The sequence below is a fragment of the Seriola dumerili genome, unplaced genomic scaffold (genome assembly GCF_002260705.1).
Source record: "Seriola dumerili isolate Sdu_G_001 unplaced genomic scaffold, Sdu_1.0 BDQW01000513.1, whole genome shotgun sequence".
NCBI lineage: Eukaryota > Metazoa > Chordata > Actinopteri > Carangiformes > Carangidae > Seriola > Seriola dumerili.
The window spans coordinates 370,011-393,353 of NW_019174768.1; the positions used below are offsets into that span (position 1 = coordinate 370,011).

General features: G+C 47.3%; 1 protein-coding gene across 5 annotated transcripts in view; it reads right to left on the reverse strand.

Annotated features, from left to right (window-relative positions):
* Nucleotides 1-4,795: 4,795 nt before the first annotated feature.
* Nucleotides 4,796-23,343, reverse strand: part of LOC111235536 (CLIP-associating protein 1-B-like) — a 39,913-nt gene continuing 21,365 nt past the window's right edge. For 2 of the 5 annotated variants that reach the window (XM_022763997.1, XM_022763996.1), the window contains exons 15-39: nt 23,076-23,135; nt 22,329-22,406; nt 22,050-22,217; nt 21,182-21,228; nt 20,898-21,098; nt 19,028-19,123; nt 18,757-18,939; nt 15,428-15,525; nt 15,320-15,343; nt 14,815-15,062; nt 14,670-14,733; nt 14,393-14,395; nt 13,734-13,897; nt 13,418-13,640; nt 13,184-13,279; nt 12,264-12,416; nt 11,548-11,654; nt 9,754-9,901; nt 9,359-9,587; nt 9,207-9,260; nt 8,840-9,042; nt 8,634-8,762; nt 8,347-8,553; nt 7,890-8,006; nt 4,796-7,723 (exon numbers count right to left, since the gene is read on the reverse strand). In XM_022763997.1, the coding sequence (XP_022619718.1) occupies nt 7,640-7,723; nt 7,890-8,006; nt 8,347-8,553; nt 8,634-8,762; nt 8,840-9,042; nt 9,207-9,260; nt 9,359-9,587; nt 9,754-9,901; nt 11,548-11,654; nt 12,264-12,416; nt 13,184-13,279; nt 13,418-13,640; nt 13,734-13,897; nt 14,393-14,395; nt 14,670-14,733; nt 14,815-15,062; nt 15,320-15,343; nt 15,428-15,525; nt 18,757-18,939; nt 19,028-19,123; nt 20,898-21,098; nt 21,182-21,228; nt 22,050-22,217; nt 22,329-22,406; nt 23,076-23,135 (3,184 nt within the window). In that variant the 3' untranslated portion in view covers nt 4,796-7,639. The remainder of the gene's footprint in view (nt 7,724-7,889; nt 8,007-8,346; nt 8,554-8,633; nt 8,763-8,839; nt 9,043-9,206; nt 9,261-9,358; nt 9,588-9,753; nt 9,902-11,547; nt 11,655-12,263; nt 12,417-13,183; nt 13,280-13,417; nt 13,641-13,733; nt 13,898-14,392; nt 14,396-14,669; nt 14,734-14,814; nt 15,063-15,319; nt 15,344-15,427; nt 15,526-18,756; nt 18,940-19,027; nt 19,124-20,897; nt 21,099-21,181; nt 21,229-22,049; nt 22,218-22,328; nt 22,407-23,075; nt 23,136-23,343) is intronic. The other 3 variants (XM_022763998.1, XM_022764000.1, XM_022764001.1) reach the window with 3 other exon arrangements.

Genomic DNA, 23,343 nt, shown 5'->3' on the forward strand with positions numbered 1-23,343 from the left:
AAGGTCAACTTCACTGTGACATCATCACGTTCTGCAGGAACAGGAGAAGAGCGTGTTTCCTGTAACTTGGCTGCGAGGAGCTGATTGTAGTTTACGTCACCGGCGTTCGGCCTCCCTCCGACGACGAGCATCTCCTTCGTTCATAAAGCTGGAAGAGACGTGACAGGAAGGAGCTGAGGCTGTGACACCTGACACCTGCTGCTGTTTCTCTTTCTGCTCTGGAGCTGACAAGTTTCAGATGGAGCAGCCTCACATTTCTACAAGAAAAAACAAAGGTTGTTCTTTGTTTAACCCCCGGAGTCTGGAGAGAGAGAAATAACAAACAGCTCCTTTTCTTTCTTGTGTTCACAAAAACAAACTCTTCAAACACAGACTGAAAAAACACAACGCCCTCAATTATCACAAGACGCCGTTCAGACCAGATGTACAGTCAGAGGGATTCGCTGCAGCTCTGAGCAACGTCCGCACGTCCCACACCAGCCAATCAGGGCGCAGACGGGTCTCTGATGACACACAGGTAGGAACGGGTCCGCCAGGTGCAGAGGGACCGTACCTGTCTGTCTGTCCTCCACAGGAAGCTGCTGTTCATCAGGTAAAGTCCAGTCTGTGTCACAGTCAGCAGCTCTGAAGCGCCCTCTACTGGAAGCAAGAGGAACCGCTCTACTGTACATGATCCATCAGCTGAGCAAAGAGACTCTGAGTCACATTATTATTATTATTATTATATTTACACAACCACTGATTTATTTTATATCGTATATAGTATCTCTATTTCATCTTATTTATTTCTTCATTATTATATTAATATTATTATATTTCCCCTCGTTGCTGCTTTTCTTTTGTGCTGCTGTTTCTATTTCCTTATAAAGATTCATCTTATTTTAACTAAGATCATTTCACACTGAAGAATATTCCTTGCGTGTTGGAGTCTGCTGCAGAATGAAGACGTGGTTACAATTGTTTTTAAAACGAAGTAAAACCTTCATTTAATCTTGAAGCTGGATGAGATAATATCTGTTTTATAATCTGTGTTTTTAAACTGCGTGTTATTTCTGTCGAGCACATTGTGTGTGTGATAATGTGCCTNTCTATTTCATCTTATTTATTTCTTCATTATTATATTAATATTATTATATTTCCCCTCGTTGCTGCTTTTCTTTTGTGCTGCTGTGTTAAATTTCTATTTCCTTATAAAGATTCATCTTATTTTAACTAAGATCATTTCACACTGAAGAATATTCCTTGCGTGTTGGAGTCTGCTGCAGAATGAAGACGTGGTTACAATTGTTTTTAAAACGAAGTAAAACCTTCATTTAATCTTGAAGCTGGATGAGATAATATCTGTTTTATAATCTGTGTTTTTAAACTGCGTGTTATTTCTCTGTCGCACCACGTCCTGATTCACTCTGTATGTTTCAGCTTCAATCAGTTTCACACCTTTATAGTTTGATCATATATGAAACATCAGCTTGTTTCAGTTCTTCATGTTTGATATTGACTCATTTTTAAGCTGCTCTGTTCTAACACACATGAAATGACCGACACTGTTGTTCTGCTGTGGGTTTGAACCTGTGCTGCAGTTTCTGTGACTCCGGCTTGATGAAGTGAAACCTGTGATGTTTGAATGGAGTTAAAGCAGCAGAAACTTCCTGTGTGTCGACACATGGAGACGTGGAGCGGGAACACAGAGAGCGGACGGGCGTGTTGCTGCAGTGAATCCTGTTCTGTTAAATAATCCTGATGAATAATGAAGACGTGAGTTGGCCTGGCACACCCCCCCTCCTGGGCAGACATTTAGTGTCAACCTGACAGGTCTCAGCGCAGCTCGGGGACGAGGGGGGGGTGAAGTTGTCTCCATATTAAACAGGCAGATTAGACCCGTTAAATGGAGGGCAGCGTGGAGAGGTGCTGTACGCGGACCTCCGGGGTCTGCATCTCATCAGGTGAGCCCGGGCCTGAGCGGAGGGGCGGGGGGAGGGGAGGGCGCCGGCCCGGCCTCTGGCCCGCCTCCACCGCACCTCACGTCTTCCACATCCACAAACTGGAACTGACCCCGCGCTTCTGCCAGCCTCCGCCGCAGCTAAGCCCGGCCCTTCCCATCATGCACTGGGGCCGCAACGAGCTCCCATGAGCCTCGGCTCGCTCCCTGCCATCTGCCGTGATTTATAGAAAACGGCCGATGATTTATGGGCCAGTCATCTCACAATGAAGTCGTTCTCTTTCATTTGCACGACCTCCCGACCTCGCCGCCACTCCCAGCCAGGTTGGGGAAATGTGCGCTAATCATACACTATGAGGGCTTTTAAACAGGAGGAGGGGGGCGGGTGGGGGAGGAGGGGGGAGGGGGGGCTGCAAACAGAGGGCCTTTAATGAAATTAATTTTCAACAGCGTGTGCATACTGATGAAACAGGCGGGCCTCGGCGACGACACGCGGCCACCGCTGAGAGAGATGCTAACGAAGCCGTTTGAAGGTCTGACGGTGGGGAGGACTCATCGGGCGCCGCGGCGCCGTCCCCGCGCCCCGCTTTGATCTACGAATGAAACGCCCCATTAGCAGCCAGCGATCCGAGGGATGTTTAAAGATTTATACGGAGCCGGAGCGGAGCTTGTAAACCAAACAGCGAGGCCCTGAAGACTGATCATCTGTAATCACCAATATGGCCTGATCAGATCAGTGGAGCTCTGCGAGGTCACCTGACCACACAGATCAAACACTCACCTGTGAGACCCAAAGAGACTCAACCCGCCAACATGTACGACCCTGAGTCTTTTCCTCTAATAAAACACATTAAACACAAAGTTCATTTATTTACTGTCATTAAATTCACTTTTCTTCCACTTGTGTTTTTCCAGATTCAGACTCGACATCATGACGTTTATGACAAACAAATGAAATCAGTGGCTGCAACTTTCTGTTTTGTGACAAAAACAAATTCAATATTTTACAAAACAAATCTAAAATCAGTCGTCTCATCTGTCAACCCCTCAGATTTATATTGTGACCCTCTGGGGGGGCCCGAGCCTTAGGTTGGGAACCAGTGGATTACACTGTATATAAGTGTGTGTATATATATATATATATATATATATATATACATATACATACATATACAGTATATATATGTGTGTATAACTACATAAAGCAGAATATTTGATATATTTCATACACGCTGCTTCGAGTTTGTTATATTTATATTGATGAAATAAAATCAGCACATCTGCTTAAAACTTACAGATGTTATTTATGAATCATCAGTTCATTGTTTTTATTTTCTCTATTATTTTTATTTATTCTTTGTTTTTACACGTTATTAATCTGTGGCTTCATAAAGACACAACTGTGATTTCATTTCATTAAAAGTCAATATTATAATTTTAGTTTTATTTCTATTCAATTAAAATATTTGTTTTTCCTGATTAATGAATAAAGTTTAACACAGGTGACTGATCACCTGTACCTGCCTGACACCCTGATCTGAGCTGTCCTTGTCTCTGTCTATCTGTCTGTCTCTCTCTCTCTGTCTGTCTGTCTGTCCCTGTCTCTCTCTGTCTGTCCCTGTCTCTCTCTTTCCCTGTCTGTCTGTCTCTCTCTCTCTGTCTGTCTGTCTCTCTGTCTATCTGTCTGTCCCTGTCTCTCTCTCTCCCTGTCTGTCTGTCTGTCTCTCTCCCTGTCTCTCCCTGTCTGTCTCTCTCTCTAAGTCTGTCTCAGTTTGAGGGACAAAACAAAGAGCGGCTTCATCCTGTCATATAAAAAGTCACAGGTCTGATTACATGACGTCCTGCTGAAGTGTCCTTGAGCAAAGGAAACACTGGAGCAACAAAACCAGACAGAACTGATCAATAAACTGATTCGCCAATCGTCAATAAGCATGAAGAGTTTCGATCAATCAGTGACGGAGCAGCTGCAGAAAAAGACTCGCTGGTCAATCGAGGGCTGAGGGCGCCGCCTGGTGGTGGTTTTAATGGAAACATCTGAAGCTGACAGTGATGTCACTCAGACTGTTTCACTTCTGTAACTTTTTCATGCACGGACTCATGGGAAATGGAGTTCACACCGTAGTTTCTAAAGGTACTGCGACACAGGAAGCTCCACAGCTTCAACAGTTCAGTGTAAAATACTGTGTATTCTGAAGCAGCGACAGTGACGACGGTTCCCGCCTCCTTCTCTTTTCTTTATCTTGTACATTTAAAAACCACAATACAAAGATATTAAAATAAACATGTATTATTTTTAGTCTCTTTCAGCCTCAGAGAATAATTTTAATTAAACAACCTCAGAGGTTTAAACAGGAAATGACTTTAATGAAACTCCTCAGAACTGTTCCTCCTCTGGGTTTAACTTTAACCACTCGTACAGGTGACGACACCTGTCAGCAAACTGGAGAGAAGAAGAATAAAGAGAAATAATTTTAAAAAGACTCTCGTGTTTTTATGATAACGTTGTCTTTGATTTTATTCATTTATCTTCACAGTGGGACAGACAAACCCACTGTATGTTTTATGATGAAGTTTCAGCAGCTGAGGTTTTATTTCAGACATGGAGGCAGTTTGTATCTGACCTCTGACCTCTAGTGACCTTCAGAGGTCATGTTCATATATGTCTCTGCCTAAATTACATTTTTGTTCTAATAAAGATGTTTATCTTCTGCTGTGGTCGTGAAACATCATTTTGCTTAGAGCACCAGTTTGTTCCCAGGTGTTGATGTAGCTATAGCTTAGCTAGCTCATTAGCTAGTCTGGTCTGGACCACACTCGTTACTCCACGAGAAGAGAAATAAAAGCCGTGGGACCAGGTAGAAGTCTGGTAGTTTATTTCATGTTCTGAAAGTCTATCACAGGTGAAAGGAACCAAACATGTAAATATATACAGTCATACACAGGGAAATAAAACTGAATATAAATATTGTAAAGCATGAAATAAAACTAATAACCTAGAAAAACAGGAGCCATGCACTGTGAGTGGTTTCAATGGAAAATATTGAGGCGTATTTACAGCACTGCATCTCTTCATTAAAACTGTGTTGTCACATTAAGAAGCAGTGTGGTGTAGTGTTAGTACAGGTTAGTAATGTACAGGACAACCAGGTATATTGCCAGAAATCTTGACCCAAAGGCACACATTCAGGAAATCAAAGGTACATGTTTAAAGTTGGAGATTTAGCTCGACTGCTTCTGTCAAACTAACACAGGGAGAAATATCCTACGGTTCCTGTGAGGGACGCATGCAGACGGACTTCAGACGGTTTGACTCACACTGTACAAAAGAGTAAAGGGACATGAGTTCAGAGGGGATAACACTGGGTCACCGGGACCGGACGACACGCTGCGGAGGACTTCATCGACTCTGGAGGAAACATTCAGTCCAGAGAGACGACACTGGCACCGCTACAGTACATTTAACAGTCCCAGTGTTCGGAGATAAAGTAAGGCCTGGAAATATTCACCTTCACGCTCTGGGCTCTCGTCCCGTCAACACAGCTTTCTACATTTTGGGAAATGTTGTTGTTTATTTGCTTTTTAATCAGATGAGAAGAAAAGATGAAATATGACATAAAAAACAAACTAGTGCATTTCCCAAAATGTCAAACTCGTCCTGGACTTAAACCTCCTCTGGAGCGTTTGTTTGGACTTGCCTGGCGCGGCAGACGGGCGGAGTTTAGCACCAGGAAAGCTGAAGGAGTCAGGAGTCGAACTTCCTGCTGAGAGCAGTACAGACTGGAGTTATTAGGTGCGTTTGTTAGTGTTAGAATAAGCAGCAGTGACGCTTCATTATAGGTGCACTTTAAAAATAAAAAGGTGTGTTCTTGGACCAGCAGTGGAATCTGACACCTCAACATCCGGGCTGGTTTCTCACTTTATTGCTGATGTCATTTTCAACGCTGGCACTTTACAGCTCATCGATTAGCCGTGTCGCTAACCTTCAGTAGCATCTACTGGTTCAGATTGTCAGATTAACTGTCGCCTGTTTGTCGTTTGCTCAAATATTTCACATTTTAAAAGTCTTACAGTGACTTACATTCAATTTAGGATCAGCTGATACAGAGGAGCTTCTTCACACTGACGACACTTTGTCATCAATTTAAATACTGATACTGTTTTAGACCTTCATCCTGAACTTCAGATCATCTTTTAGTGTAACATATATATTTATATATTAAAGTATTTTGGAATGAAACTAATAAATCACAGTAGTCTTGACGTGACAGCAGAGCTGGACTTTATGATTCACATCCGTCAGGAAAAGGCAGCTGCTGTCGATTCAGTGGTTTGCTTTAATTCTCCTAAAGTGTTAATACTGTTACTTCCTCTGTGACCTTTTACTTCCTCACATTAAAGCCCAACGTATCAATTCAGATATATATGATGAGAAATACGGTCCATGTCAAACTCCTCAGTTTCCTTTTCCATTTATCCAGAGAGAGGGACCACTCTGTTAGAAAAGTGGAAACATTTTCTTTTCTTGTTTGTTGTGATTGATTTTTGTTTCAACTTCCTGCAGCTGATTGAATCAATTTCATTTCTAATTTCAGAATCAGATGATGTTTATCTGTGGAAAAACTCCCGTTTCAGTTTTTACATTTTTCAATCCAGGAAGGAAACATGAATTATTGATCATTGATTTTTTAAATGGAAATTGAGCTGATGAGTTTCACACAGATGGAATAAAGTTCTTCTTTCCTTCACAGGTAGAAACTGATTTAGTTTTTATAACAACACTGAAATCTTCTGCTGCTTCTTCTTCTTCTCTTTAATCTCTGTAGTGTTTAAAATCATTGGCCAGCCAAATGATCGTCTCATATAAACGTGATTTCACATTGTGAAGAGCGGACACGGTCCTCTGTGTGCTCGGTGTCGGCCAATCAAAGCTCATGATGCTGGACATGTGACTCTTCAGATGGACCCTTGAATTCAGCCTTTAAAAGACTTTTGTGCCACTTTTCTCTAAAAGCTCAAAATTCACCAAACGCAGGATTAGAAACTGGAAAATGTTGCGACTCCTCTCGGACTGATCCACCAGGTGCGACGAGGCAGCAGTTCAGGAAGGAGAAACACAGGTGAGATCCACGCGCGTTCAAAGCTCTTTACATTCAATATACGAGAAAGTTTGATGTGTCAAAGCAAATTAACAGTTTGATTAAAAGGTTCTAAAATGAATAAAAACACTGAAACTCTCCTTTAAGACGACGGTCTCGATGCTACGACGACGTTCACAAACTTTTCTCAGCTCCACCTTAAATCCACAACGTGATGGCGCCTCGAGGAGCGAGCGGGAGGAGGAGATGTTCTGGAGAACGGGTTCTTCCACCGTTCGTCGACGGAGGATGAAGACTTAAGGCTCATGACTCTAAGGGGAAGTGTGGAGGTTCAGGTTCAGGACCTGGTCTCTATGAAACGTCGTAGCTGCCAGGATCACCTTACCTCCCAGAAGATGATCTAAGCTTTCAAGATGGCGGGAAAATGGTCCGGAAACTGGAGCTGCGGCGGCACGAGCTCCTCAAGAATGAAATAGTTTTGGGCGCTGGGGCCTGGTCCTGGTCCTGGTCCCGGTCCTGGTCCCGGTCCTGGTCCTAATAATGTAAATAATCCTGATCCCAGTGACGTCAGATCAGCGGGTGGAATGAGGCGGGAAGCTCGGCGTTAGTAGGAGGAGATGTCGGAGGAGCTGCTGCTGTTGCTGGTGGAGGTCTGCGCCCTCTTGATGTACAGGTTGAGCAGCTTCATCTGTTGGAGGGAAACAGCAGGAGGGTTATTAAGGCTCCGCCTCCCTGACTGCAGCTGCTCCGCCTCCACTCTCACTGCACTCGTCCGGTTTCACAGAATGAATAAAACTCATCTGACAGGTGTGTGACTGCACAGCTGTCTGCAGCTGGAGGAGGAGGGCGTTTACCTTGCTGCCGGTCAGCTGAGCCAGGTACGGCTTCAGCTCCTCTCCGATCACAGAGTAGATGGCGACCAGGCAGAAGACGCTGGCCTTCCTCACGCTGCTCTCTGTGTTGTCGTAGCCCTGCGGACGACAACAGACGACTCACACACTCAACCGCTTCCTGTGAATTCTGTGCGAATCAATCACATCAAAACCCTGATGATGTCACTAAACTCACTTCCTTGTTTCTGGTTGAAGCGTGTTGTGTGCGACACGTGTGACGTGAACGTCTCACATTCAGACACACGCATCAAAAGCTCTGCAATCAATCTATAAACTGATAGATCGATGATGTGATCTAAAGATCAGCTCCAGCTGTGAGTCTCCTCCGGGTCAACACCTGCACTCACCTGGATTTATTCTCACTGGAACAAGTTGCCTTTGATTTTGAATGTTATATAAAAGAAGATGTGCGTCTCACCTGCAGGAGTCCAGGTATGATGTCCGGCAGCAGCTGGTGCAGCGGCTCCTTGGTGATGCGTTCAATGGCCCTGGTCTGCATCTTAATGGCGGCCAGGTTGATGGGGTAGTCGGCCGTCTGCACGATGGGACACAGGACCTTGATGCACTGATCCGGGTGGATGGAGCTCGCCAGCGTGGACGCTGCCTCCTCCGCCGCCCGCACCACCTTCGACAGAGCGGAGGGAAGAGAGTGTGAACAAATGAATCCTAGCGGAGGGAGGGGGGTGTGGTTTTCACGGGCCTCACCTCCTTGTGCGAGTCCTTGTGAGCCTCCAGCGCCTTCATGATGGTGAGCTCGGCGTAGTTCTTGAAGCGGGCCGGCTGGTTCCTCAGGATCTCCTTCAGGACTCGCAGGGCCAGAGCGCGGATGGTGTGCTGAGAGAGAGGAGGTCGTTCAGAACCAGACTCGGGGTCAGAGACGGACTCAGAGATAAAAACACGTGTGTCCTTACGTCTTTGTCCCCCAGCGTCTCCAGCAGCAGCAGCAGCATGGTCTTGAAGTGCTCCTCCCAGACCACCAGGCTGTCCTCGCGGGCCACCTTCAGCAGCTCCAGCAGGGTCCCCCGTCGCTCCTCGGGGCCCCGCTCCCCCGCCTGGCCCTGGGACAGCTCCTTCAGCAGCTCCCCGACCAGCTCCAGCTGCTCGGCGGGGCCCGCTGCAGGAGGGGGGGGGACATGATGAAACACATGATGAAACATGGTGTGTGACTTTTCATTCGTTCATTCACAGCTCTGACGGCGGGAAAAGACTTAAACAGACAGGAAGTGAAGTCATGAGTATTTCGTTGTGAGACGGACTCAGTGACTCTCGAGTCGTTACCAGGGAAACTTTTGGGGCTCAGGATCTTGTTTTCCACGCTCTCTTGTCGACGACCTGCGACAGGAAACAGGAAAAACATTTCAGATTAAATCCACAACATGACAAACTGAAGACTTTGACTTCTGTCCCGACCAAAGGGAACACAGTCTGACCGTCTCGCAGCTGCTCCACGGCGTCCTCGTACAGCGCCTCCTTCAGGGCGGCTTTGTCCAGCGTGTCGGTGTAGTTGTACGGGTTGTAGTCGCGGAGGCGCGGCCCGGCGAAGGATCGCGGCGAGGGAGTGTTCAGGAGTGACGTCTTGTTGTCCAGGGCCGTGCGTCCGCCCTCCGTCACATCACCGCCGAGCCGAGGGTCGGAGTCTGAGGACGCCGCGACTCCGGACTGAAGAACGAGTCGGAACCAAACGGACAAAAAGCATCGAATCACTAGTTCATCATTTCTGTTTCCAAATGACCAAAGAGTTTTCTCTCAACTTCTGTCTCCTCCTCCCTCCTTCTCCCTCCTCCTCCCTCCCCCTCCTCTTCCTGCTCCTCCCCCCCCTCCTCACCGAGCCGTCCCTCTTGCCGTCCCGCCTCAGCGGCTCCATCAGGTCCTCCTGGCTGCGGAAGCTGTAGTTCTGGATGGCCTCGGTGACGCCGCGCAGGGAGCTGTAGATCTCCTCTGAGTTCAGGTTCTCACTGTCGTACTCCAGCATGCTGCGGGGGGGGGGGGGGTAATTATTGAAATATAACAATATAATAAGGTTCATGGTCAGGAGGAAACAGTTGGTACATGTGACTGTTGCTCCCTGGCTCCTCCACAGAGGATGTTTGTGGAGGTCCAGACGGTTCTTTGAGTTCTTCAGACAGACGTGCTGATCCAGGATCAGCTCAGGTTCAGCCTCAGTGGATCAGCACTGATGTTCTGTGAACAATGACCGAGGACTCTTTCCTCGACATGGACCAAACTTCTACTTCCTGTTTCTAACAAACCGTTTCATATTAGGGTCTGAAAACTTAACAAAATAAAAGCTGCAGGAAACTTCATCAAACTTTATTTTCTTAGTTTGATTTTTTTAAGTTTTTAAATGTAGAAATCATAAAATTAACTTTTAGACTCTAAAGACGATCGTCAGTGAAGTCAGGTTCACGGCTGAAGCTGTGACTCCAGGTTTGATCCATGACCAGGAAAACAGGCAGCGCCGTCCAGTCAGAGCTCGGCCCTCTGTGTCCAGTCCGGTCCGGTAAAGTCCAGTCCAGTATAGTCCAGTCCAGTGCACGTGCATAGCCGTGCATGTGACAGACGGACACAGGTGGAGGCGAACAGGTGAGTAAAGCACAGACACGTTTTACAGTTTGTCACCTGAGGACTGACACACAGAGACAGTGAGGGACAGCTGCAGCAGATGGAGACACAAAGTGTTGCAGCAGGAAGTGACGACAGGTGAGACTGAGCGAGTCACAGGTGTCAGGGTTTCACAGTACGTCCAGAAAACTGACTCCAGATCTGTGACACTCACATTCTTCTCAGGTTAAAGTTGATTTGAATGATTTTCATTTCAATAAAAGATCCTGTAAAGTCCTGAACACAGCTGTGTTTAAACCCACTGTGAAACCCCAGCAGAGGGAGGAGGAGGAGGAGGAGGAGGAGGAGGAGGGGGTGGGGTTACCTGGGGGAGTAAGCTCGCCGCAGGGCCTTGAGGGAGGAGTGGGCAGTGGGTGGAGGAAGAGGGGAGGGGAAGGGTGGAGGAGGGAACTTGGAGAGCCCGTCTGCGCTCCAACCCCACAGCCGACTGCACCCGGCCGGGGAGGAAGAGGAGGAGGAGGAGGAGGAGGAGGAAGAGGAGGGGGAGGAAGAGGAGGAAGAGGAGGAGAGCAGCCCAGAGAGAAGAGACGTGAGAAAAGTGGAGGACAAGGAGGAGCACTGTTCTCTGTGAGTGTTGGTGTGGGCGGAGTCAGTTCACCACTCTGACATCAGACATCAGAGCAATTAATCAATCAATCAGCCGATCGATGGAACAATGATTTAATGTTCAGTTAATTCTTCATTTCTAAAATAATCTGCAGATTAATCAATAATCAATAAACAATCGTGAGGTGATATTTTAGTACGAAGTAAAACCTCTGGACCAGAGACGTAGAAGCTGAAAAACTCTGTGACATCATCATCATCATCATCATCATCATCATCGTCACGACTGAACGACCTTCATCATCTGGTGTCGAGGTGAAAACTCGCCTCCTACTGGAGCTAAAACAGCTGATCGTGATCGTGATGAGTTCAATCATTCAAACACAGGTGTTGTTGTTGTGACTCTAGATTACAGGTGTGTTTCTGCAGTGGGCGTGTCAGTGTGACGTACCTGGGAGAAAGCCCTCCATGGGAGCAGTTGGTGGGCGAGGTCAGAGGGCTGCTGCGGCTGCTCGGCGGACGAGGAGGCGTCCGACCGGCCGAGTTACTGGGAGACGCCTGGAGACGACAAAACACACACCACACCATCAAAACATCTGGAAATCACCTGAGAACTGCAGAGGGCGGCGAAGGTTTACCTCTTCTAAAATACCTGCATTTCAAAATAAAGTTCTGTACTACGAGTCGTATCGTCTTTTAGTCCTAAAAACCTGAATTTATGTAAAACAAAGGTAAAAATCAGGATTCAGTTTGTTTCAGGACGTTTGTAGGAATTAGAGGCTCCATGTTGAAACAGGAACAAAGATGGCGGCAGGTCGTCACACGAGAATAAAGAAAACAAGTAGAAATGTTTCCTTGCTTTAAGAAAATAAAAGTTTAGGTTTAAAAATAAAAGACTTGATGTGAAGATTTTTTTTAAATAAACACATTTGAATAAGTTCAGTTTAGAGTTTATTAAAATTTCAGCTGCTGTGACAGTTTTCACTTCTAAATAGTTTGAAACTTTAAATTTGGCTTCAAATTTTTATTTTCAGAAAATATCTTTTAACAGCAGAAATGAAAATCTTTTCTTGTTCTCAAACTGTGGTGATTGTTTGACTATTAATAATTGATCATTACTGGGACATGTGTTAGTTATCTTCCTCTTTCAGTGTGTGTGTGTGTTACCATGACGATGCCGCTGTTGGCGCTGGCGTTCCTCAGGTGGTTGTGCAGCAGCTTGGTCGTCCCGTCCTGGAAGGTTTTGGGCAGAGCTCCCAGCAGCATCGTGAACTCAGGTGTGTTGAGCTCAAACAGGGCGATCAGCACCACCTGGGCCGCCTACACACACACACACACACACACACACACACACACACACACACACACACGTCACTTGATTTATCTCTACAACTTCCTGTGTCCAGTAGAAAGTTTGTCCTCTGCTGTTTGTGACACAAAGAATTTGACCTGTAAAAAACAATCAGCTGGTCTTTACTTGGTTCTACTGGAGCTTTACTCGTGTAACTCATCAATCACCTGTGACCTTTGTAACCTGCTTATCTCTTCCTTGTTTGAGTTGACTGGATGTTAATGAGCAGCTGACGTTTCTCAGTTTGTCTCGCCGCCTAAAACCTGAAGTTTGTCACTGACATCACGCGGCTGGAGGCTCAAATTATTACTGATATAAGGGAGGAAACATTTCCTGGGCCCAGACTGGAACCTGAAGGGAACTGTGGGAGTGAACGACGTGTGAGGAAGCAGAGAACATGCAGCACGTCCGTTCAACTGGAACACGAGGTGAGTGAAGCAGAAGCTGGAGGACGACGGTTTCCCGCTCAGACTGTAAAGACTCATGCAGAACGTTCTGGAAAAAGAAACTTCATGTTGTTAATGTTTAGCATCAGTTAGTCTCAGAGTCACAGCGGCTCATGCACACATGGAAACATCTGGAACGTCCACTGAAGGCAGACAGGTGGAGAGCGTTAGTGTCGTCAGGTTATCTGCAGCGATCCACCCAGAGACCAGGTCTGCAGCGTGCCGGCTGCTCCCACACTGGGTTAGAGCAGGTTTTAGAGCCTGGTCATGCTGTTCGATGGAGGGTCTACCTGCTTGCACCTCTCCTCCAGGTTGCCCTCCCCGGGCAGAGAGGCCACGGTGCCGGGTCGGCCTGAGAAATCCTCCCCCGCCCAGTTATGGAGGGTCTGGGTGTTCGTGGACGAGAAGTGGTGATTGGAAAAAAACAACAAATGAAACAAAGAAGTGACGGATAAAGGAACTGGACCGTGGAGAGGAAGCCGTGTTCTGGGGGAAGGTGGGGGTGGCGCCGAAGCTCCTCCTACCTTGCGGACGTCGGAGCTCTTGGGCTCGGTGGTCCAGGTGATGATGCGGGAGACGGCGAGGCGCGTCTCGCTGGAGTTGACGAAGTCGGCCGGGTCCATCTGGCGAGCCAGAGCCTCGATGTAGCGCAGGATGGCGACCTTCACCTTCAGGTTGGGCGTCTGCGTCTGATCCACGATGAAGCGCATCAGGATGTTGAACTGCTGCTCGTACGGGAAAGACTCTCTGCAGGAAGAAGAGATCAGAACACAGAGACGCCGCCGGTAAACGCAGGAAACGGACCCGTCAGAGTGGACAGATTTAATCGCTGCTGCCGACCTGGTGACGTCCAGCGCCTTCTGGACTTTGGCCTGGACGGAGCCCAGGAGGTCGGCCCCCATCTTCTTCAGCAGCTGGGTGAGCAGCACGAACAGCCAGTCCTGCAGGTCGTCCCTGTGCAGGATGATGAAGTCCACCAGAGTCTCCAGGAACATGCTGAAGACCTGAGACAGAGAGAGGCATGATGGGTAGGAGCAGGGAAATGACATCATCAATCAATCAACAGGAAACACTGAAGACTGGAACAGAGATAAAGATAAAATAATAAGATAATAAAACAGAAGAGATGTTTGTTAGAGAGTAAAACCAGAAATAAAAGTAAAAGAATAAGAAACAGAGACCCACCTTAGAATATATAAATAAAGTAAAGTAAATTCAGTTCAAAGCCAGATTAAAAGACGTGTTGAGCTTCAGGTCAACAGCAATAAAGAGAAGCCTCACTGTGGGTTCTGGTTCTGGCTTTGGGTTTTAATTAAAAGGCCACGACCTGAAGACCTGAGGTTCAAGTCTGATCTGATAAATAAGTCGGACTGAGAGCATGAAGAGCTCTAACAGCAGTAGAAGAAGAAGAAGAAGAAGAAGAAGAAGGGGCTGTGTGAGTCGGGACAGTGAGGAGTGGTGAAGCAGCAGCTTCGGTCCGACGGTCAGTAAACACTTACTCTCTGGTGTGTGTTAGCGTCCGCAGCAGCGACGAGGCATGCAACAGAAAACACACTCTGTTAGTTCGTCCTGCAGTTAGTTCAGACACGTGAACAACCTGAGCACCATCCAAACATGAACCTCCCGCTGCCCGCCTCACACTTCAGGTGAATATGTGATGATTAATTTAAGCTCAGTCACTCTGCACACAAACAATGTCTTCATGAAGAAACTGCTGCTGCCTGATGTTAGAGGCCAGCACCTCTGGCCAGATGTGCAGGCTCAGCTGGATCTCACCTTGCTGTGAGGGTCCGCAAACATCCTGGTGAAGATCTCACAAAGTCTCTTCAGCTCCACCCGACTGTCAGAGACACAAACACCATGTTTATCATCATGAGCCGACGTCACGGTCGCTCCGCCGCACGACCCTGACCACACCCACCTGAGCATCCTCTGGCTCTTCAGCAGGTTCTGCAGTCCCAGCAGCCCCTCCTTCCTCTCCGACCAGTTGGCGCTGGCGCAGTGGTTCAGCACCTCGGCCACGTCCTCCGTCTGACGCAGGTAGTGCGGCGCCATCCCGCCGTTGCGCGAGCTGTAGGAGCGCTCCGAGCAGGCGCTGGAGGCGTCGCTGTTGGCGTCGTCGTCCGAGTACATGCCCGGCGACTCGAATCGCCGCCTCACCGGCCTCCGCTGAGACGAAGAGGAGAAGACGAGGAGTTTGACTTTTCTCTAACGACAGCAGTCACGGCTTCAGACGCCGAGTCTAGAACTACAGCTGAGAGAAGGAGGAGCATGCAGCTACAGACATGCAGGACCAGGCCACATGTTTTTACTGAACCAGACTCAGAATCTGTTCACAGCTTCGGTCTCAGGAGCAGGTTAGAAAACAGACTGTCAGTGTTTAAAGCTCATGCTGCACATGCACTGAGAACGGGGAGCTGCGGTACCTTACTCCTGGAGTCTCCTAACAGCTGAAAGAGCACAGAGGGAGTTACTGCAGGATCGTACAACAAATCCAGCACTTTGATTTCTTTTCTATTCGCTTTAATTCTTACCAGAGCGTCTGCCACAGCGGCCTCCACCTCCGTGCCGGTGTTGAGGATCCTCATGGCGTTGACGGAGGCCGAGATCCGAGCCTGATGGGACAGGCGGTCTGAAACGGAGAAGGTCAAACACCCGTCAGCAGCTGGAGAGGGGAGGGATAAAACTCAGCCGTGCAGATATGAAGGTGCAGTTTGGAACATGCACTTATCAGACCAACACCCTCGTCACTTCACAGAGATGGATCTGTTTTAATAAAGAGATCTGACTGGGAGTGAAGAGAGTCTTGGTCCTGGTTCTGGTGGGTTTTATGGGCTCAGCTCGACTGAGATGGAACTTTCACTTATATTAAAACATTCTTCAAGTGAAGTCAGATGATCTTAACCATGGAGGTGAGCAACATAAGTGTGTGTAAAACACCCAACCCAAAGCAATAAACAAAGAGTGTCGTCTTCACCAACTAATCAACTGTTCAAAGTCAAATATTTAACATAAAATAAATCATGAGTCTAATTAATCTGAGCGTCTGACGTCACGTCAAAATAAATAAACTTAAGAAGATGAAAATATTCTGTCTTCACAATTTACAGCCACTGAATCTTTCTTTCCATCATAGCAACAGAAGGACAGACGTCATGTTTGTGTAGTTGTGAAGAGCTGATGTTGAGTGTCGCCCCCTGCAGGTGAGTGGGATGTATTGCTGTGGACGTCAGCCATGCACGAAGCAGGAAGACTCAGGCAGCCAGATAACTGAAGGTGGACCGTGTGTTGTTTTATCTGGCTGCGTGAGTGAATCTGCTTCCTGTGAACACCTCGCTGTCACCTGAGTAACACTCTGCAGACGACAGGGCGCTGGTCGAGCGGGAGTGACGGCGAGTCGCTGGAGGAGGACGACCAGGAGAAAACACGACTGTTGTTACCATGGTTACCATGGTACAGAGATCAGAGGCCTGTGCCGCGAAGCAGATCTGAGGTCATCAGGTAACTTCAGGTTTAACTCAGTCCTACGAGGCTGGTTCACTTGTTACCAGGTAAATCACCATGGTAACTGATGCTGAACTCCTAACCTGCTCTCAATCAGATCAAAACCTGTCAACAGCCAAACTACTGACCAATCAGATCCCTGGAAACACTGAGTCAACGTTCCTACAGGATCCTGACAGGGACAGAAGAGTTTATAATGAAGTGATCAATAATAAAGATCAGTAGTTTATTATATATATATATTATTACATCATATTGTATATATAATTGTATTATATATACAATAATAATATATATATAATAAGTACTATAGCCTCTGCAGCAGAACAGTCTGACATTAACTTTTTTCATCTGCATCACATGAACAGTTTGTTCATCAGACAAAAGATGAAACTTAATAATTCATGTTCTCATTTACTATATATCCTCAGTCTGACCTAATTAATGAAATGATTTCTACACCTGCAGGCGTCAGCGTTTCTTCTCGTATCACATTAATACTTTATTCAAGGTTCTGACGATGTTGCTCAGAATCAAAACCTCAGCTGATCAGTTAAACCAGAGAGTGAAAAGTTATCCTGGATAAGTTGACCTTGCTTCATAGTACAGGCCTCTGGAGAACCAACAGCTGACTTCTTATTGCAACACTTCTGTCTGTACGAGCTGGAGTCTCTGATCACAGGATTAGTAGAACAGACAGATACAGAGCAGGCAGAGAAACAGGCAGGAGGACACAGACAGCTGAGAGGAGAGAGGTCAGTCAGTTTCCAGACTTTACAGGAACTTAAATGAAATCTATTGTTGAGGAGGACATGGTGGGGGCTTCAGCACCATACTCACCCAGGGGGGAGAAACCCCTGGCGGGGCTGGTGTCGCGGCTGCTCTCGCGACTGGTTTCGCGGCTGCAGCCCTGACTCATGCTCGGTCGGGGGATTCGACTCCGGGCTGGAGGGGTGAGGCAAGGCAGTATGCGGACAGACAGAGGGACAGACAGAGGGACAGACAGCAGTGCAGGGGGAGAGTTTAGCTTGTAGCACATCCAGCCAGAGAGTGACACACCTGAAGCTCTGCAGAGATGTTAGTCAGGCAGGAGAGACAGAGTCAGACTGAAGGAGGCAGCAGGTCGAGGATTAGTACGAAGACCAGGACCAGGACCAGGACCAGGACCAGGACCAGGAGTGAACATGCAAGTCTGTGCAAGTTTCCCTCAAGAAGAAAAATCAAAGTCTGGACTCACATCTATGGAGGAGTCTGATTCTCTCTAACCAGCTGCTGTAACAGGGTGTTCACCAGACGTTATTTACAGCTGTGGTTTCCATCTCTAAGATCTCTGATGGGTTCAGACCACGACTTCACGACTCACTTTGAGTCAGTAAGACTTATTTATCATTATCAAACATGATCTGATGATTGATCGTTCTCCTCTAACTCTGAAAGCATGAAATGATTCTGGTTTCAGGTCTAAATCCTCGTTCACCTGGACAGGTAATTAGTTTTGCTACTGAACAGTGACACCAGACGCTTCGCAAAGAGAGGTTCTTATTAATCTCTTTAATTTCATACTCTAAAATATAACTGAGATTTTACCTCGACTCTTCTTTAGTATCAGGCCACACTGAGGAAGAAAAAACCTAAAATTTCCAGAATAAAATCGTAATTTTGAGAATAAAATCATATAATTTCAAGACAAAAATCATAATATAATGAGAATAAAGTTGTAATTTTAGGGTCCATGTTGTTTTAGAGGGAAACAGCAGGAGCTTTAACGTGGAGGCTCCTGTGTTCTACTAGGTTTCACTAACGTCATCATCATCATTTATTCTGTTGTTCGACAGACAAACAGCAGCTGCCACTGACTGTCCTTCCACCTGTTTGATCTTAATATTCCTCAAAATTATGTTTTTTTCTCTTGAAGTTTCACATTTTAAATTCTTGAACATTTCGACTTTATTCTCAAAAGTTCAGATTTTTTTCCTCATGTGGCCTGATACTCTTCTCTTTAACTCTGTTTAACGTCTTTGTTTTTACACTTTATTTAAACAAAAGCTTCAGTGAACTAACTTTCATTTTCCTCGGCTCTATTTCAGTCGCACCGACACCTGAGCCGACTCTGAACTTTCAGCAGCTTCATCAACCTGTTGCTTCAACTTTCAGTGTCTGTTTCAGCTGCTGCTTTAAACTCGTAACCTACAACTTTGCTTGGTTCAGGTGCTTCAGCTTCAACAGAGAGAGAGCGGGTCAAATGTTTCTACTGTGATTATTTCAGCTTGAACTCGTTAAATTTAGTCTTTAGAGAATTGATGTTCTCGTTATGAAATTCATTTCCGTCCCAGAGGTTGAACACCCTGCTGATCCCTGCCTGATCTGGTGGGGCTGGTCTCTCGGCTGCAGCCCTGGCTGCGGTGACCTCGGGGTCGGCTCTTGTCGGTCAGACTGGTGGAGGTGCTGTTGGCGGCGGCGGCGGCGGTGCCCATCGTCGGTCTGGGGACTCTGCCGTAGGTGGAGGTCAGCAATCGTCCTGGAGAACCTGACCGACTCCCGGCTGGTGAGGAGGGAAAATACAGTTAAAACGACTGGATTAAAACTTCCACATCTGATTAAAGACACATGAAGAAGAAGAAGAAACTCACGTTGAGACTGCGAGACAACTTTCCCTCGGCTCCGCCCACGGCTGTCTGTCACAGACGGACCGTTTCCTGCACTCGTCCTCCGGGTTCGGACTCGACCTGAGGAGGTAGAGGGCGGGAAACAGAGAGAGAGGGAGGTGTGAACATGGAGCTGCTGCTGGACGGAGGTCAACACGTTCTACACTTGTGTCATGCAGAAACAGGAAGTGAGACCAAAGGGAACGAGACAGAGATGAAGGACAGAGGAAGAACCAGTCACTGATTCAGGAAAACAGAAACACCGTCATGTTTCAGGTATTTCTGAAACACCTGAGGGCAGCTTCCACATCACATTTCAAAGGTTTATTCTTCCCTGAAAACAAACCGTGACACGACGTTTGTCTCTAGTTTCTGTCTCCACACGTACAGACGGACACATGCAGCTGTGCTTTGACTAATACTCAAAAACACCACGACACAGACACAGACTCGGTCGGCCACATGCAGCAGTGTCCAACAGACTCCACAACACGTTCACATCAACAGCTGCTCCAGGTGTTATCTCGGTTCAACGGGAGAGTTACTCGGTGTTGACACTAATGTACAGGTGAACACAGGTGCACAGGTGTAGCTTCAGTCCCCAAAGTCTCCCCCTAGAGGAGGGGCGGAGCCAGACTTTGTAAACATTCGGGGCTGAAGATGAAACCACGTGTTTAGCGTGAGGCCTAAAGGCTGCGGTAACTGTCGGCGCCCTGTAGATGGCGATATCTCCCCAGTAGGAAATGAAATTTTATTATAAACTCTACAAAAGATTCGGCTTTTGGGAAAACATCCGAGGGGGCTGGAGCTGTATAAGCCACGCCCCCTGGCTCCGCCTCCGCTCGGAGACGGACATGTTGCTGTCAGACGTGTTTGAGTGAAAGAGTGAAACCGACTCCTAAAGCTGCAGATACCAGATGTTACATGAAGCTGCAACACAGGAGACTTCTGGGAAATCTATAAAATCATCATGACGTCTGTGAACTATCTGAGGGGGGAGGATGTGACATCATCGCTCCAGCAGCCAACCAGCTCCCTTCGTTTTTAACCACAGAGACCGAGAGGTTTCCAAGTGTAGGGGACACCATGCACACAGTCCATGCACTGACACGTCCATCACAGACGACCACATTACAGTGCTGGGGGGGGGCACACAGCATCATTCCCCTCTCCACGCACGCACACACACACACACACACACACACACACACACACTCACAGACACACACACACGCACACACACGCACACGCACACACACACACACACACACACACACACACACACACACACACACACACAGCTTACCGTCTGCATTAACAGACCACGAGCCGTCTGACAGGTGGGCGAGTCCAGGAGAGACACAACAAGGGTTAGGGTCAGGGGTCAAGAGGTTAAGGGGTGTTAAGGGGGGGGGTTCTGTCTTTACATTTTCTGTGTGATTTTGTGAAATGAACTTTCATTAGATTTTTACAGTGCTCTAAAGTTCTCACCTTCTACAGCGTTAAAATGTAGAATGTGAGAAAATCCTGGATGAACTTATTGCAAAAAGTGACATTTCCTTGCCAGAAATGGCGGCCATCTTGGATTTTTGAGTGGTTACCGTGTTTTATTTCAAGAGTAAAACTGGAGGAGGACTGGCACCAAGTTTAGCGTTTGTCTCCACGTGTGAAAGATTCCCTGAACCATGCAGATATCTGCTGAGCTGAAAACATCCATCTTTGTGTTCATAAACCTGACTGAGATTTAAACGCTGTTGTCCTCCATGTTTCGTTCCTCCTTTGACCTGCTCACACACTAACAGTTAGCAGTGGTTAATGTGACAGCGACACACTGATGTGGTCTGCTCCGTCTCACCCAGAGAGGCGTAGGATCCGGGGGGGAGGGCCGAGGCCGAGCTGAAGGGAGAAGCTGACGGCACGGCGGAGGGCACGGCGGGCATCCTGGTGCGGGCGGTGGCGGTGGCCGCGGCGTTGACGTCCACGTCGCTGCGAGAACGCTGCAGGGAGCCTTGAGAGGAGGCTGCTGCGGGCGTCCTGGAGGCGTGGCCAGGTTTGGCTGCAAGAAGTCCGACAATAAAGTGAGTGTCTAAAGATTGACCCAAGGGAAACATTTCTACACGTGAAGCGTGGAGTCCTTACATCTGGACGAGCCGCTTCCAGCCGAGCTTTTCACTGACAGAGGTCGACTGTGGAGACACAAGAAGAAGAAGTAAACATCATCAATACTCCGACCTCAGACTGAGAACAAACGAACCAAGATGGAGTCAAACCTCCTTTTATGATCAGCTGTTTAGCAACTTAAATTCAAGTAGAATCACACTCAGTTATTTCAGGTCTGAATTCAGCAGGAAGTCTTTAGTGAAAGCTCGTTTACACTCAGCGTGAGATACGGACGTGGAAACGTACACAAGCTTCTGTCTGTACTCTGACTTCCTGTGTGTTTGTGCACCTTTTCTGAAAGTTCACAGACACAGGTGAAGCAGAGCAGAACATCTGGAAATCATGGGGCAAAGTCGCCGTTGGTTCAAGAGAGACACGAGGGAGAAGGTATTAAAAAAGGCGGAGCTTTCCGAGGAGAGGTCGTGTGACGTGTTTAATGACCTCACACACCTGCTGCCTCCTGTACATTATCACCTGTGTGTTGCTGCCCTCTAGTGGATGTTTTGATGAACATCCACACCAATGTAAATGAAGCATGGAATTATTTGATGGTTAAATCATTTAAAATGGACCTTTAATCACCTACTGGAGTCACTGATCACGCCACAGATCGATCAATAACTAATACTAGAGCAGCAGATGTCATCAATCTGTGGAAAGTGTCAAACAGTCTCATCAAACTCTTCCTCCATCAGTGAGCAGGTGGATTCTGGGTAATTCAGAACAGTAAGACTGATGACTGATCAGTGTCTCGATCGGACGCTGTAGTGCTTCTGAATGAAACCTTCTTTTGTTTCCCAGGTAATCAATAAATGGATGGATCAGAGAGGAGGAGGAGGCTTCTCACTTGAGGCTCTCCTGGGAGGAGGAGGAGGAGCGGTCGGAGGTGGGCAGCGACATCAGACTGTCTCCGCTCCTCAGGTGAGCCTGCAGAGCTTTCTGATAGGACGCCTCCAGGCCCTGGAACAGATGCTCCGCCTCCCGGCTGAAGTGACTGTGGAAGCTCCAGTAACACCTGAGACGGAGAGACGGAGAACGACAGTAAGAGACTCACCATGTCTGCGATTGGTTTGGTTTATTGATCCCTCTCTAACGGCTCAGAGGTAAATGGATGAGTGGGACTTACTTCCTGGCCACAGAGCGAGCCTCGGCGTCTGCGTCGTGGACTCCTTTCTTTATGGTTTCCATCAGAACTGTGCCGTGTCTGCAACAAGAGATCGACTGACTGAACACAGGCTGCCATTTTATAAGAGGAGCTTATTCTAAAACACGACAGTATCAACACAAACATTTCTTCTGTTAAGACTTGGAGAAATATAAACGTGAACTAAATTTAGATTTAGAAACAACTGACGTCAGCTTCATGTACGTGACAGTGACGGTGTCACACACTCGTCTGGGTCGTTCTCTAATCCCTGATTTATATAAACTCCGAGCACTTTGTCTTTGAAAAGCAGCTCTTGTATAAGCGGAGTCTGATTTGTAGGTGGGCGATATTCAGAATCAGACTCAGTGTCTCTCTCACATCGACTGACTGATCGATGAGAACCGGAGAGCTCCCCTGGTGCTGGGGGGTCAGCTCGGGTTTCTCCCAGGCGGCGGCGGCGGCGGCAGCAGGAAGCAGCCAGGCAGAAACACAATGAGCCTTTTGGAGGCAGACAGAGATTCCCCTGACATCGCCATGGAAACTGCTGAGATAGAGCTCGACCTGGCCGGTGTCACGTTTCCTCAGAAGGAGGAGATTCACAGTAAACTGCCCCTGTTTAAACATCTGCTTCTTCCAGCTTGTGAGAACAGATCTGTCTTTGTGATCCGGACACGATCATCGGCATCTCAGAAATGTTTGACAGGCCACAGCTGGATCAGTCCTCACCTCTGCAGAGAGCTGCTCTGCCACTCCTGCAGCAGCAGGTCCAGGAACTCGAAGCAGCGTCTGGAGACAGAGGAGCAGAGTGAGAGCATTAAATATTCATGTCAACGCTTTTCCCCGAATCAACAAACCTGAGGAGAACCCTGGAATAAAGAACTGAAAACACAACAGCGTTATACCACTATAATAAAAACATCAAGCAAAGCAAATGAAATAAAAATAAGAACATTTAAACAATAAATAAATACCATAAAAATAAAATACATAATAA